Source organism: Mustela lutreola, chromosome 15 (assembly GCF_030435805.1).
Source record: "Mustela lutreola isolate mMusLut2 chromosome 15, mMusLut2.pri, whole genome shotgun sequence".
Lineage (NCBI taxonomy): Eukaryota > Metazoa > Chordata > Mammalia > Carnivora > Mustelidae > Mustela > Mustela lutreola.
Window position 1 is genome coordinate 25746642 of NC_081304.1, and position 13245 is coordinate 25759886.

General features: G+C 58.2%; 1 protein-coding gene across 27 annotated transcripts in view; it reads left to right on the forward strand.

The window, feature by feature from the left end:
* Window positions 1-13245, forward strand: part of CACNA1G (calcium voltage-gated channel subunit alpha1 G) — a 62437-nt gene that overhangs the window by 16635 nt on the left and 32557 nt on the right. For all 27 annotated transcript variants that reach the window (XM_059148515.1, XM_059148527.1, XM_059148535.1 and 24 more), the window contains exons 9-10: window positions 544-920; window positions 12571-12722. In XM_059148515.1, coding sequence (XP_059004498.1) covers window positions 544-920; window positions 12571-12722 — 529 coding nt within the window. The remainder of the gene's footprint in view (window positions 1-543; window positions 921-12570; window positions 12723-13245) is intronic.

The window sequence follows — 13245 nt, forward strand, 5'->3', positions numbered from 1 at the left end:
TGCCTAGCCCAGGTGCCTTATATAATGTGCAAGCATGTGTGCACGCGTGTTTTCAGCTGTGCAGGTATGCGTGGTTCACAAATGGTACGTGTATGGACATAGTGCATGTGTGCTTACGAGTGTGTGCACACTGCACGTGTGTGTGTGTCTGGGGGTGGGGTTACAGGAGCACATGTGTGTGTGTGTGTGTGTGTGTGTGTGTGTATCTTAAGGATCCCTTGGGAAATGCAGCTCTGCACGGTGTGGGTGTGCTTTTCTGGGAAGGAGAGCTGGTCTGGCCTCCTTGCTAAAGGCTCCGCAGACAGGGGAGCTGCCCAGGACCTCGGGGAACATCAAGTCCACCTGCCAAACCCTAGGACCCCCAGTAGGGACTATCAGTGGAATGCTGTTGGCAATCACTGTCCCTAGCCTGCTCAGTGCCTAGCAGCTCCCCTGTCATTTCAAGAACCGCACACTCCCCAACTCATTTTATAAACACTGGGAAGGAAGGGCCACCCCAAGTAAGAAGCTCTGGAGCCTCTAACCTCTGCCCTCCCATCCTAGGCGCCTGCCAAAGCTCTTGCAAGATCTCCAGCCCTTGCTTGAAGGCAGACAGTGGAGCCTGTGGGCCAGACAGCTGCCCCTACTGTGCCCGGGCGGGGGCGGGACCGGTGGAGCTGGCCGGCCACGAGATGCCCGACTCAGACAGCGAGGTGGTGTATGAGCTCACGCAGGATGCCCAGCACAGCGACGTCCGGGACCCCCACAGCCGGCAACAACAGAGCCTGGGGCTGGACGTGGAGCCCAACTCTGTGCTGGCCTTCTGGAGGCTGATCTGTGACACTTTCCGGAAGATCGTGGACAGCAAGTATTTTGGTCGGGGAATCATGATCGCTATCCTGGTCAACACATTGAGCATGGGCATCGAGTACCATGAACAGGTAGGGGCGTGTGCAAGGGCATGGTCCCTGGGGCGGGGGACCCTCTGCCTTCCTCCCCTCCCACCCCCACTTCCCCGTTTCTTCTGCATACTGCTAGCCTGATGGCGAGGAGGAGGACAGGAAGGAGGTACACCAATGCGTGGGGACTTTGGAGGGTGACAAACAGTGAATGCCACGCAATCTGTGCGTATGGAGTGCCTCGGGCACGAGGCAGGGGCAGGATCTGAGCCATGTGTGTTCTATCTGGGAAGGCTTCTCAGAGGAAGTGGCCTTTGAAGGATGAGTGAGTGGTGAGCATCCGATGTGGGTAGGGCCTCTCCGTAGGGACAAATCATTGGAAGAGATTCGAGTCTTTGGAGAAGATATGGGGTGGGGCAGAAGGTGTTGGGGATCCCCTGGCCCAGCACTAGGCACCCTCAGACTTCACCTGACTTGGTCATTGTGGGGGTAACTCACTGGAGGTGGGTAGGGGCGAGGAGGAGAGGGTTGGTGGCTGCATCTCAGATGGAGCGGAGGCCTGTCCCATAGGGAGGGAGGCCATCTGGTCCTGGCCCCCGTTCCGGGAGCCTTGCCGTGAGTGAGGCGGTTGGTGGATGAGAAGGCCCGGCGTGGTGAAGAGACTTGAAACCGTCGTGTTTGAGGAATCGTTCTAAGAACTGGATGTTTAGTCAGGAGAAGAGGAGGCTCAGTGGGGCCAGGCGAGCTGTCTTCAAATATTTGAAGGGCTGTCATGTGGAAGAGGGAGCAGGCTTGTTTTGTGGGGCCGATGGCTACAAGCCATGGGATCTGGGCTGAGTAGAAGGAGGCTGTTCTCACTCCCAGAGCTGTGAAAGAACACGAAGGGTGGCCTGGGGACCCCACTGCCCCCAGCCCTCCCCAAACCGATTGCACGGGCCCCATGGGGCCTCCCAACAGAGTTCCTTCCAGAAGCTGCCCCTTGCCCCAGTTTGGTCTTCTAGGTCACCCCTTGGCTGAATCTTGGAAAAGCTGGCCGGGTGTGGGGGGGTGTGCTTAGTCCGTGCTGCCACCACAGGCTTCTGTGTTCTTTCCTGGGTGTTCCAGCCTCCCTGAGGCTCAGGAAGGAGACTGGGCTGCCAGAACTTGACCTTCTCTGGTAAAGAGATGAGATGAGGCACTTCCCCTGCCCCTGGTGTGGCGGAGATGTGGAGGAGCTGGGGGTGGGGGACTGGCCACAACGGCTAGGTGGTCCTCTTGGGGGAGGGCAGTGGAGGGTGTGGGGCAAGGCTGGGGAGCACAGGTCTAAGCCAGGGCTGGAGCTGATGTGAGATGTTCATTTTTTAGGGCAATCAGAATCCCCTCCCCCACTCTCTGTGCCTTTTATGTTGTGGGTACCCAGCTGCCCGGTCCAGCGAGATGCACCCCCCAACCCTAGCCCCTCCACCCTCGCCCTCACACCATGTTGGCACCCCTTCCTCTTGCCTCAACATTCCCCCCCACCAGGTGGCTCTGCCCTATTCCCTCTTCTGGGAGGTGAGGAGCAGGGAGGGGAGGACACCAGTCACGGTGCCGGCAGGTGGGGAGTACGACGCTGCGGTGAGCATATTGTGTCTAGGCGCCTGGGGCGTGGGTGTGTGTGCACATGCCTGCCCAGCCAGCCTCCTGGGGAGAGGTGCTCCACTCTGCCAGGCTGGTGGGGGCAGCCTGCTCTGCTGCTGGGACCCAGCCAGTGGCAGGCCTAACCTCCCATTACCCTGAACCTCAGCCTCCTCTTCCTCCACCCAGTTCTAGCTGAGGTCAGATGTCCTTCCCCTGGGGCGGGGCGGGGTGGGGGGTAATGCTGCACCTCGCAACCTGTCCTGGCGGAGGCTGCTGGTGGAGGCTTTGGCTGCACTGGGAAGACGCTGAGTCACAGAGACTGAGGGCCACCGAAGCGGCAGCAAGAAGCCTTTCAGTTAGATGTCAAGAGGGACACCCCCTTGGGGAGAAAGTAGAAGGGATCGGTCAGTGGTGCCTGCGGCTTCCCCTTGCCCAAGCTCCTGAGGAAGGCAGGGGACACCCCCCACCAAGCCCTCAGCAGCAGGGAGTCCCCACTCCGTGACAAGTGAGCCAGTTTGCCCCAGTCCCTGGTTGCTGCACCCCGCAGGGCTGAGTGGGAGTCCCCAGCAGCCTGGGGACAGATGACTGACTGCTGCCTGGCAGGCTCAGGGGCCAGGGGTGCTCAGAAGTCCCAGAAGCAGCCGTGGCCCTGTGCTCGCAGGCACTGCGGCGTGAACGTCCCGTCATCTGCGCCTCGGGATCTGAGCAGGCTGAGGGGGGCAGATCGGGGGGTGGACAGACACGGGTGCTGAGAGAGACAGAGACCCAGAAGGGGAGACGGAGATGCGGAGGGAGATGGAAACCAGGAGACCAGGTCCCAGAGGGCAAAGCAAAGACCTTGAAAGAGGCAGCCATAAAGAAGGGGGGACTGAGTGGCAGGGACAGGAGGGACAGAGAGAGGGAGGGGGAGACGGACACTCGGGGAGGAGATGGAGACAGATGGAGGCATAGAGACACAGGGGTGACGGAGACAGAGAGAAGCAGAGAGGGAGCTGAAGACTGAGAACGAAACCCAGATGCAGATGAGGACATGCTGGGCAGGGCTGGAGACATGGGCTCAGGCTGTCAGACAGAGGAGGGGGAGCCAGGATAGGACGAGTGTTGGTTGGGGCGAAGACCTGAGGGAGAGGGGCAGCATATGCTGACAGGCAAGGTGGTGTCCCTGCAGAACCCAGAACGAGGAGGAGATGCTGTCCATTAATCCTGGGATTGGTCTAGAGAGGTCTGTCGTCCTAGTATTGTGTCCTTCCTCAGCAAGGAGCCCAGGTCTCTCTCTTGCCCATTGCTGCTGCCCTCTCCAGACCTGTCCTCTCCCACTGTCACCTACCTTACCCCTCAGTTTCCCTTCTCAGGTTGGTGACACCCCTCCTGCCCCTCTCCACTAGCAGAGGAAGCTCCTGTCTTGTCATACCTTGCCCTACCCCAGGAAGGTCCATGCTGTCCCTGCCCTCCTGCTTCCCCCACCTCTTGACCCATTGGCTTGTGAGAACTGGCAGGACTGTTTCTCCCAGAAGGACTAGTGAGGAGGACAAGGACAGGACACTGAAGAGGGAGCAAACTTGAAGATGGAGGTGTGATCCGATAGAGGGCAAGCATGTGCATGCCCCATCGGTGAGGAAGCAGAACATGGAGCAAGGAACTTACTGTGATTTAACCATCCCTCTCTCTCACCTTCCTTCCGTCCATCTATCCATCCATCCCACACACATTTCCTGCGCATCGGAGTTGGGAGAACATGTCCTGATTTGTGGTGTTTAGCGCGTTTGCCAATTACTGTGGTGTAAATGCTGTCATCAAGATAGAAACGTGATGTCACTGAATGTGGGCTTGGAAGGAGAAGTGTGCCTATACCAGGCCTAGGATATTGCGTCCTTCCTTTCAGAGAGGTCATCAACAAGTGAACGGTCACATTTACTTGATGCTACTCAAAGGGGTTGTGGGTGTAGTCAGGATCTGACCTGGGGGAGGGGAATTCCAGGAGATCCCCACACAAAATGTGATCTGGGAGTTGAGTCTGAAGGAAGAGTGAGGTGTGGCCAGTGAAGGGTGGGGTGGAGGGCACAATGTGGGGGAGGGTCAGAGGTGCCACCCACCGAACACTGAAACTGAGAGATTTGTAAGGCTCTCCAAATGAGTGGGGCGCTGGTTGGGGGCTGGGATGGACAAGTAACAAGAGACCAATTTGGAAAAAAAAATTCAGGGCCAGGTCCTAAGAGGCACAGGAAGGAACGTGGATTTTTTTCCTGAGGGTGATACGTTCCCAAAAGAGGTTTTAAGCAGGTCAGTGATACAAGCAGGTTTGTGTTCTATTGTGTTCTATTGAAAGTCGTCTGGAGCCAAGGAAGGGAGACAGGAGGCAGGGAACCCAAGGAGAAGGATACTGCAGTGGTCCATACAGTGCCTACATCTCTGTCCCTGGAAGTAGAGGGAAGAGGGCCAGGAGAGCTGGCAGGTGGCTGGGTCTACAGGACTCCACACCAGTTGGAGATGGGGAAGGAAGCAGCCACGATGAGACCAGGTTCCTGCTCAGGGTGGAAGCCCTGGGCCTTGAGCAGATCAGGGCTGCAGGATGTTTGAGACAAGGCATCTGTGGGGTATCCCGGGCCATAACTAGCAGGTTGCTGGAGCTCAGAAGTGAGGATGTCTTTGCCTGGGTCTTCTCTGGGGCCAGGCTGCTCCAGAAGGAACATTGTGGGTATGGGGAGAGGGTCCTGGGGACACAGGAGCTTCCTAATCACCCCCTTCCTGGCTCTGGGGTGCTGAGAGCAGAGGCTAAGTTCATCTTCTAGAAGAGGGACAACAGAGAGAGGTGGAGGAGGGGTACATGGCCCAGCGGTCTCCTGGGCTGAGAGAGAGGGAGGGTCCCAAGTGGACTGCTGCCAAGGCCAGCAGAGGACCAAGCAGGTGATGATTCTGCTCATAGCGCAGACTCTGGACCCATCCTGTCATTCTAGATACATGTCCAGGGAGGGTTTCTATTTTTAAGTGAGTGAGGTCAGCTGTTCAAGGCAGGGGAAGCTGGGGATGGAGTGGGGTGGGGGTTGGAGGAGAATCCAGATGTGGCCAGTCTTACCTTTGAGGGCCCTCACAGACTGCTTTGGGATCCTGCTGAAAACTGGGGACTCTCTCCCCAGAAAACACACAGAGGTATGGACAACTCACATGTGGCCATTGAGGACAAGGGTTTATGGACACCTCCCATCCCAAGCCTAAACCTTGGGCCTTCCAGGAGTTTTTGGCCTCCAGACAGAGGAGCCCTGGCTCAGGCACCAAGGCTGCAGCCAAGCTGGACGTTGGGGGAAGATCCTTCTAGAGCCGCCCTGACCCCAGATTTCCAAAGTCTCTCCAGATGTAGGGGACGAAATGCAAGCTGCTTCAGAGCTGGCTGGCTAAGGGGGCGCTCCATTCTCTCAGACACCCTCTGGCTCTAGGCTCCCCCAGTCCAGCAAACACCACCCCCTGAGCACAGCACGCTAGAATAGAATAACAGAATGGCAGGGGGCGGGGGACGGAGCCAGACGCACCGGAGAAATTTTGGTTCTAGCTGAAAAGTTCTGCTTCATGGATGATTATGCCAAATGTCTTAAGGGAGGCTTCTGGGGACAGAGAAGAGAGGCTCACACCCAGGTGGGGGCTTGAAAGGGCTTTGCAAAGGAGGTGGCTTTTTTTGGGGGGGGGGCTTGAAAGATAGGTGGGACTGGCAGCTGGGGCAAGGGGCAGAGACGTCTTGGTGGAAGGATGAAGGGGAATTCAGGCAGCCTGGCCTGGAAGGGCCCAGGGGGCCATGGGACACTCTGAAGGACAGTCCTTGCCTCCCCCACCCCCACTGGAGGTGTATGAGCTGGAGAGATGGGAGTCTGGCCGTGTTGAAGGAAGCCTGAGATTCCAGTGGGCGCGGGCTGGGGTGAGGGAGGGGCCCAGGGGCTATTTCTGTCCTTCAGATCAGAGGCTGTGAGGGCCCCAAGTATGGTGCTGGTGGAAAGAACCGGGAGTGGGGGCAGTAATCCCATTGGCGGGGTCTGTGGGCCCAGCACCTGCTGTTGGAGGGATGAAGGCCCAGACGAATCCTAGATAAGGCCCAGGTTCCAAGACAGCATTCTGGGGAGCGATGGAGCTGGCCGTCGGGGAAGGGTCAGGTTTGGAAGAGGGGGTGAGAGGGTTTGTTTGGACGCGGGCCATCCGGGGAATGCTATCAGGCAGGCTGGCTCTCCGGGACATTGTTTCGTGTTGTCTGCACTCCAGTGACAGCTGAGGGGTGGGGGTCAGGGAGCTTCGGGGCAAGGGGAGACAGTGGGTCTGACTGAACTCAGGGGGGAAAGGCAGCAGGAGAGGAACCCTAGATGGGCAGGAGGTGGCGCACCCCCAGGGTCGGGGAAATCAGGGGCACTGGTAGGTGGGGGGCTTGGAAGAAAGTCTGAAGAGAGCTGGGGTGCTGGGCTCTGGAGCTGGGGGGGAGGCCTGAGCCTGCACTCCCAGTGGGGGGGTGGTCTCCGCTCTGAGGCCAGGAAAGGAGATTGGAGGAGTGAGGGAAAGAGGGGTAAGTGATGGACAGGCCCCAGGGCCGGGGGCCCAGGGCAGTGGGGTGTGTGTGGAGGGAGATGGAGGTGCAGGTGGAGGAGGGGAGGAGAGAGGAGGCTGCAGGTCACGGAAGTGTTTGCGGGGTGGGCCGGGGAGCCCCCTGCAGTAGGGCCCGGGGAGAGGGGATAGGGACAGGGTTGGGGGGTGCAGGGAGAGGAGGAGGGTCCGGAGCAGCTCCAGCTGCGGAGAGGTCAAGCCCCCGCAGCAGAGGGTGGTAAGGGAAGGTGGCTCGCTGCCGTGAGACCCCCAGCCGGCCGTGCCCCATCCAGTCACGGGCTCGTGACAGAGCAATACTCAGCCATTCCTCAGCCACCGCAGAGGTGGAGGTGGGGGGGGGATTGACGTCCCCCCACCCCGAGGTCTGGGGCATGAGGGCAGCCTCACCGCACCCCGTGGTGGTGCACCATGGGCTCCGCCCAGACGTGGTTCTGGGAGGGGAGGGGTGGGGGTTCCAGCTCCAGGGGTTGAGGTCGCAAGGGCTTCGGGCTGGCCGACTCCAGGCTGAGTGAGCACTGGGGATGCCCTGGGCCTACTCTGCTTGTGTGTTTACTTGAGGTGGCTTTGAAGAGCTGGCAGGAGATTGTGGGGGGGGTATCGAAGCCACCCCTAGTTAGGGGGCACTGGGGCCCAGGGGACATGAGGGCCTGGAAGGAGATCTGCCTAGAGAGACAGAGTTCCACTCTGGAGAGCTCCGGGGGTGTCCGGAGAGCAAGGCCGTGATCTGTATGGGGGTGTCTGTGGACTTTCCTGGAAAGCACCCACCATCCAGGGGTTTCCTGATTTCCCCTGGAGGAGGAGGAAGAAGGAATAGGTCCCAGTGACCCCTGCCCCCTCATTGAGGTCCTGCCTGGACCTCCCCTTCCAGGTGTGGGGCTACATCAGGCAGGACTGTCAAAAGCCGAGGTTGGGGGGGGGGGCAAGGGGAAGTGAACCAGGGAGTCAGCATTGGGGAGCAGAGATTTCCAGGTCAGTGGAGCTGTGGGAGCTGAGGCAAGGAGGGTACAGGGGGTGCTTGGGCAGGGCTGGGGTGACCCATACAGGCTTCTGCTCAGCGGTCACACGGCTTGTCCGCCCCACTTGCCTTCCCTGAGTACCAGAGCCAGCTCCCAGGCCTCCTGCCTGGACCGCTGCAGTACCCCCCTAATTGGTCTCCATCTTTCCGTGTCTCTGAGCCATCAGCATGCTGCCACCACTGCAGCCAGATTAATCTTCTTAATACACCGCTCTGCACATCCCTTCCCTCGCCCTAGAAGCCCCAGTGGCAGTGTCGTGGGCAGAGACAAGTCCAGCCCTGGTGGTGGAGCAGAGTCAAGACCGTCCCGCTTGGGCCCTGCTGGCCTTGCCGCCGTGTCCCCCATGGACCCCTCCCACCCTCTGACCTGGGAGAACCACTGGATCCTTGGTCTCTGTGCATTCCTCGCTCCGCACCTCTGCTCATGCTCCCCTCCGCCGGGGATGCCCTCCGCAGGGTTCTTCTCACTGATGTTGGCCCCAGCTGGGTTTGAGCTCCTGGGGTTCTCCCGGTGTTTGCCCCAGCATGGTGCTTGGTGCAACCTTGCAGGTGTCCTGTCCTGCCACGTGTGAGGCCTGCTTCCACTGTCAGTGCCCATGGAGCTGGCTGAGAGTGGCTCTGGGCTGGGTGTTTTCACAGTCCTTAACTCCTGTGTCCTGTAGAGTAGCCCGGCCATGAGGTAAGGCTGCTCTGCTTAGCAGAAGAGGCAACTGAGGATCAGAGAGGTTAAGGGAATTGCCCAAGGTCACACAGGTAGAGAGGCTCAGGTTAAACCCACACTCTGGTTTAACCCCACACTGTGATTGCCAGTGTGCTGTACATAGTGGGCCCATTACAGGTTAGTTGTTGGAGGTGTGATGGGTTTCAGGGGAGTCCTGATGATGGGAAGTCTGGAACAGTTTATAGGGGACTACATTTGCTCCAAGGTGACAGGCTGAGGGGAGAGGGAGTGTTGGGAGACGGGGGGGTTACGATTAGCAACCTCCCAGAGAAGAGCTTGGGTCCTCCTGGGGTGGGGGGTAGGAGGAAGCTCAGGCTGCCTGGTCTCATCTTCCTAAAGCCCCCATGGGTCCTTGATGTCCATGAACAGAAGGGAGGATACGGTCCAGACCTGAGAAGGGACTTGCTGGCAGCAGGGGAGAGTTCGGGAGGGGGCGGCTGATGGACCGCACAGCTGACGGCCCAGTGTGCAGTTGCACATGTTCTGGGGGGAGGGGGAGGTATTGTGGGAAGATGCAGGGGAACATGCCAGCATCCCTTGCACTGTACCTTCCTAAGCCAGCTCCTCAGGTCACCACACCTCTCGGAGCCTTAGTTTACCTGGCTGTCTTTAAGGCCTGGAGGAAATTAAATCCTGGGAGGGAGGAATCAGCCAGTGCAGAGCCTTGGGAGGGGACCATCAGAAGTTGGCTCCCTCCCCTCCCTTTTACTGCTGCAGTGGTTGTGATCATGGCTCTGGTCCCTGGGGCAACCGTGTTGCTAAGATTGTGTCTCTGTGTCCTGGTCCTGCTTTTGCAGAACATTCCCAGCCTCCAATTTAGTAACTTGGGCAGACCTGTCTCGGGGAGGAGAGCCTTTTCCCATGGATTATGAGGGGATACCGGAGCCCTGGGAGGACATGGGCATGGCCCTGAGGTGTGCGCAGGGAGCGTGCGCAAGAGATGGAGGGCAGGCTGAGGGACAGCGCCTGGTTCTCCTTTCCTTCTGCCGTTCCAGTCCCAAAGCTGTCTGGAGGGTTGCGGCGGGGACTCCAGCCTTTGCTGCCGTCCCCTTAACTGGGACCGAAGATGCGGGCCTTGGGGGAGCCCTGTGCTCATCTTTCTGACGAGGTTCCTGCTCGGTGTGCAGGTGTCCATGGGCCAAGAGCCATTAGGCACAGACAGTTGTGACCCCCCTGGATGATATCAGGAAAGGCCGGAAATACCCCCTCTACATGCCCAGTGCTGGGTGTGCTTTTAAGAGTCACTGATAGAGTCAATTCGAGATACCAAATGCTCCTGTGCTTTCAGCTACTTTTTTAAAAAACATTTTATTAATTTTTCTTTTGGCCCCCCCTTTCCGAGGCATCGTTTGTGTGCTGTAAAATTCACCCATTGTACAGGCACCTCGGCTGTGTTTTCAGATCAACTTGTTCTTTCTTGATACATCTAAGTTCACGTGAAATGTAATTTTATATACTTCGGAGGGCACCTTGTGAATTCCATCCCTCCGTGGGTCGGGATTCACACGCCCCTTGCCGTCAGCAGGGGTGGGTTTGAATCTCAACTGCCCAGTATTATCAGGGTCAGGATGAGCTGGGATTGGGGCCCACTCCCTGGTTGTTTCTGCCCTGTGACTCTGAATCAGTCATTCAATAGCGCTTGACCTTTCTGGTCGTCTGTAAAGCGAGGGTGCCGGGGCCACCGTGTGGGTGGCGTGAGGCAAGACACAGGGTGAGCCTCGGAACCTGCCCCCCTCAACAGCGTCGTACCTGTGTGGTCTGTGCTTATCACCTTTATCTAATGCAAGGATGGACAGCTGGGCAGGTGGCACAGTGACAGGGAGGCAGGATCGCTGACCACGGTCCCCTGGCAGATGGCACTTGGCAGCCCAAGTGGAGATCTGCTTCATCAGGAGGGGTCTGAGCCCTGAGCTCCTGCTGCCCTGACAGTAACCCTTCCCCATCACCCACGCTGTGCTATGCTGGGGGGACCCAAAGTCCTATCTCTCTGCGCCCCACACACTAGGTCAGGAGACAGTGCCCTCTCCAGCCCCCACTTGCAGTCTGGGGAGCAAGGATTGGCTCGAAATCTGCCAGACCCATGGGCTCCTTGCCACACTGGCCCCCACAGCTGGCTCTCAGCCCTGCATGCTGACCCTGGTTCTGCCCTCCAGGGCTGCCTCTGGAAAGAATCCAAGCACAGGCTGAGAGTGTCTCTCCTTTGGAGTAGCTACTGACCCCCAAACACTCCTCACCTGTCCATCAGAAGGCCCTACCTACCAGGACTCCCCTACTCAGACTGGCCTCATAAAGTCAGGCCATTAGGATACATTTGGTGGCTCCCTGGCCTGGCTCCATGCTTGGGTGACCTCCCTGGGCAGCCCACCAGGTGAGACAGCTGGGTCAGCAGGGAGAGATGGCCGATGGACCAAGGGCTTCATCTGCTTATTTATTTTAATTTGAACTTCTTAAGCTGATTTGAAACTTGGGCTTTTGGGGGATCGAGACCTATAAGGTAGATAATGGGCTCCACTGAGCCAACCAGGTCTCCTCTTGCATCTCCAACCCTCAGACCAGCCCTGCACCCCTCTCCCTGGAGACACCCCACATACCCTTCAGAGTCCCTTTCAAGCGCTGCCTCCTGACCACAGCTTTCCCAGCGTGTTCCTCCCTCACCGTCTCTCCCCTAGGCTCTTGGATTCACAGTCTGGATAATTTATTTTGGCATCTAAGAATCTCAGGCCACTTGTAGTTATTCGGCTATTTTGTGCACAACCTGTTTCCAGCGAGACTCTGGGCTCCGGGAGGCAGGAAGCACAGTGGGCGTGTTTCTGCAGTTCCTTTAATATCTGAGGCACTGCTAGGCATACAGTAGGCACTTCATATTAACAGAAGGAGGGGGGCGAGGTAACTAGTGAGCTGGAATAGCAGACATGTGTCGTTTCTGATGAGCACTCTAGGATGCATCTCTGGTCCCAAGATCAGACTGTGGGTAGAAGCACAGAAGGGATGACCACCAGTGTTTTACATTTGGGCGGAGAGGTGGAAAATCTTGCTGGGGGTCACACAGTGAGTGGACAGGGTACAGGCTGGGAATTAATGAGATGTCCAAGTCTCAGGTGGCAGCTCCCGGTGCCTCCTTGTCTATGACAACCCTCCTGTGACTCTCCCTTCTGCCTATCAGCATGTTTGCACACACATGCGTGCGTCTGTGTGCCTGCATGTTCACGTGTTTGTGAGCACACGTGTATTTGTGTGTGGACCATGTGGGGCTGTGCAGTGTATGCATGTGTCTGGAAGGAAGCAGCGTAGCCAACAGTTGTCCAGGAGAAGGCTGCCAAGTCCACAGAGTAATCGTAGAGCACATGTGACTTTGAGTGTGGCTGTGTGTTTGTGTAGGCATATGGGGCCTTGGCAATCACCCTCTGACATCGGCCAGCGTCCCTGTGCTGCTGGTCCTGGCCTGACAGGCTGGTAGGACAGCATGGGAAGAGACGGGTCTCGGGGGTCCTAGCGGGAGGTGGGCACGACTTACAGCTCAGCCCTATGGTCCCGGGATCTGAGACCCAGACCTGGGATTTTGTGTGGTGGCTGTCCGTGAATGCATTTCATCATGGACATTTTGGGGGAGGGTCCCCCCTGGAGCCTGAGTGTCCCCCACCACCGTGGCCCCCCTGCTCACCCACCCAGCTCCAGCGTGCTACTCCTATGGCTCCTCTCCCAGTGGCCCGGTGCTAGGGAGGACAGGAATGAGGGGCTCGGGGATAAGCGCCGGCTGCTTCATTCCCCGCCCTGCCCTACAGCCCGAGGAGCTGACCAACGCTCTGGAAATCAGCAACATCGTCTTCACCAGCCTCTTTGCCCTGGAGATGCTGCTGAAGCTGCTGGTGTACGGTCCCTTTGGCTACATCAAGAACCCCTACAACATCTTTGATGGTGTCATTGTTGTCATCAGGTATGACCGCCCCTCCACTGCCGCTCATCTAGAGGAATGCCCATGGGGCAAGAAGCCATGCAACCTGTTCCTCTGCATGGCTTCTGAGGGTCTGGAGTCAGTCCCCCTCCCCCCGCACCAACCCACAGGCAGGCAGCTGGGCTCGGATCCAGACTCTTATCCGCTCCCCTCTGCTCTGTAGAAGGATCATGGGACTTGTGTGCACGACCAGCCTCTCTCGGCCCTACCTTGCTCAGGCTGAACTTGGCCTCGAGTCTCCTTTGACTAGACCCCTGTCTGGTCTCCACTCTCCTCTCTCCACTTCTTGCCCTTGACCCTATGCAGGCCCCAGGGTGAGTGAGGACTGGGGAGCTGGCTTTGCGGAGTAGTTGAAGGAGGTGTGAGGCCGGGCCAGCTGTCCCTGCTTGCAAAGTGCTTGGAAACCATCTCAGACCCCCGCCACTTGCTTTAGGGTTTCTAAGACCCTGAGAAAGTGCTCTGTCCCCCTTGGTCCCGGGATCAGGAGAGCTGTCTTATTGCTTTC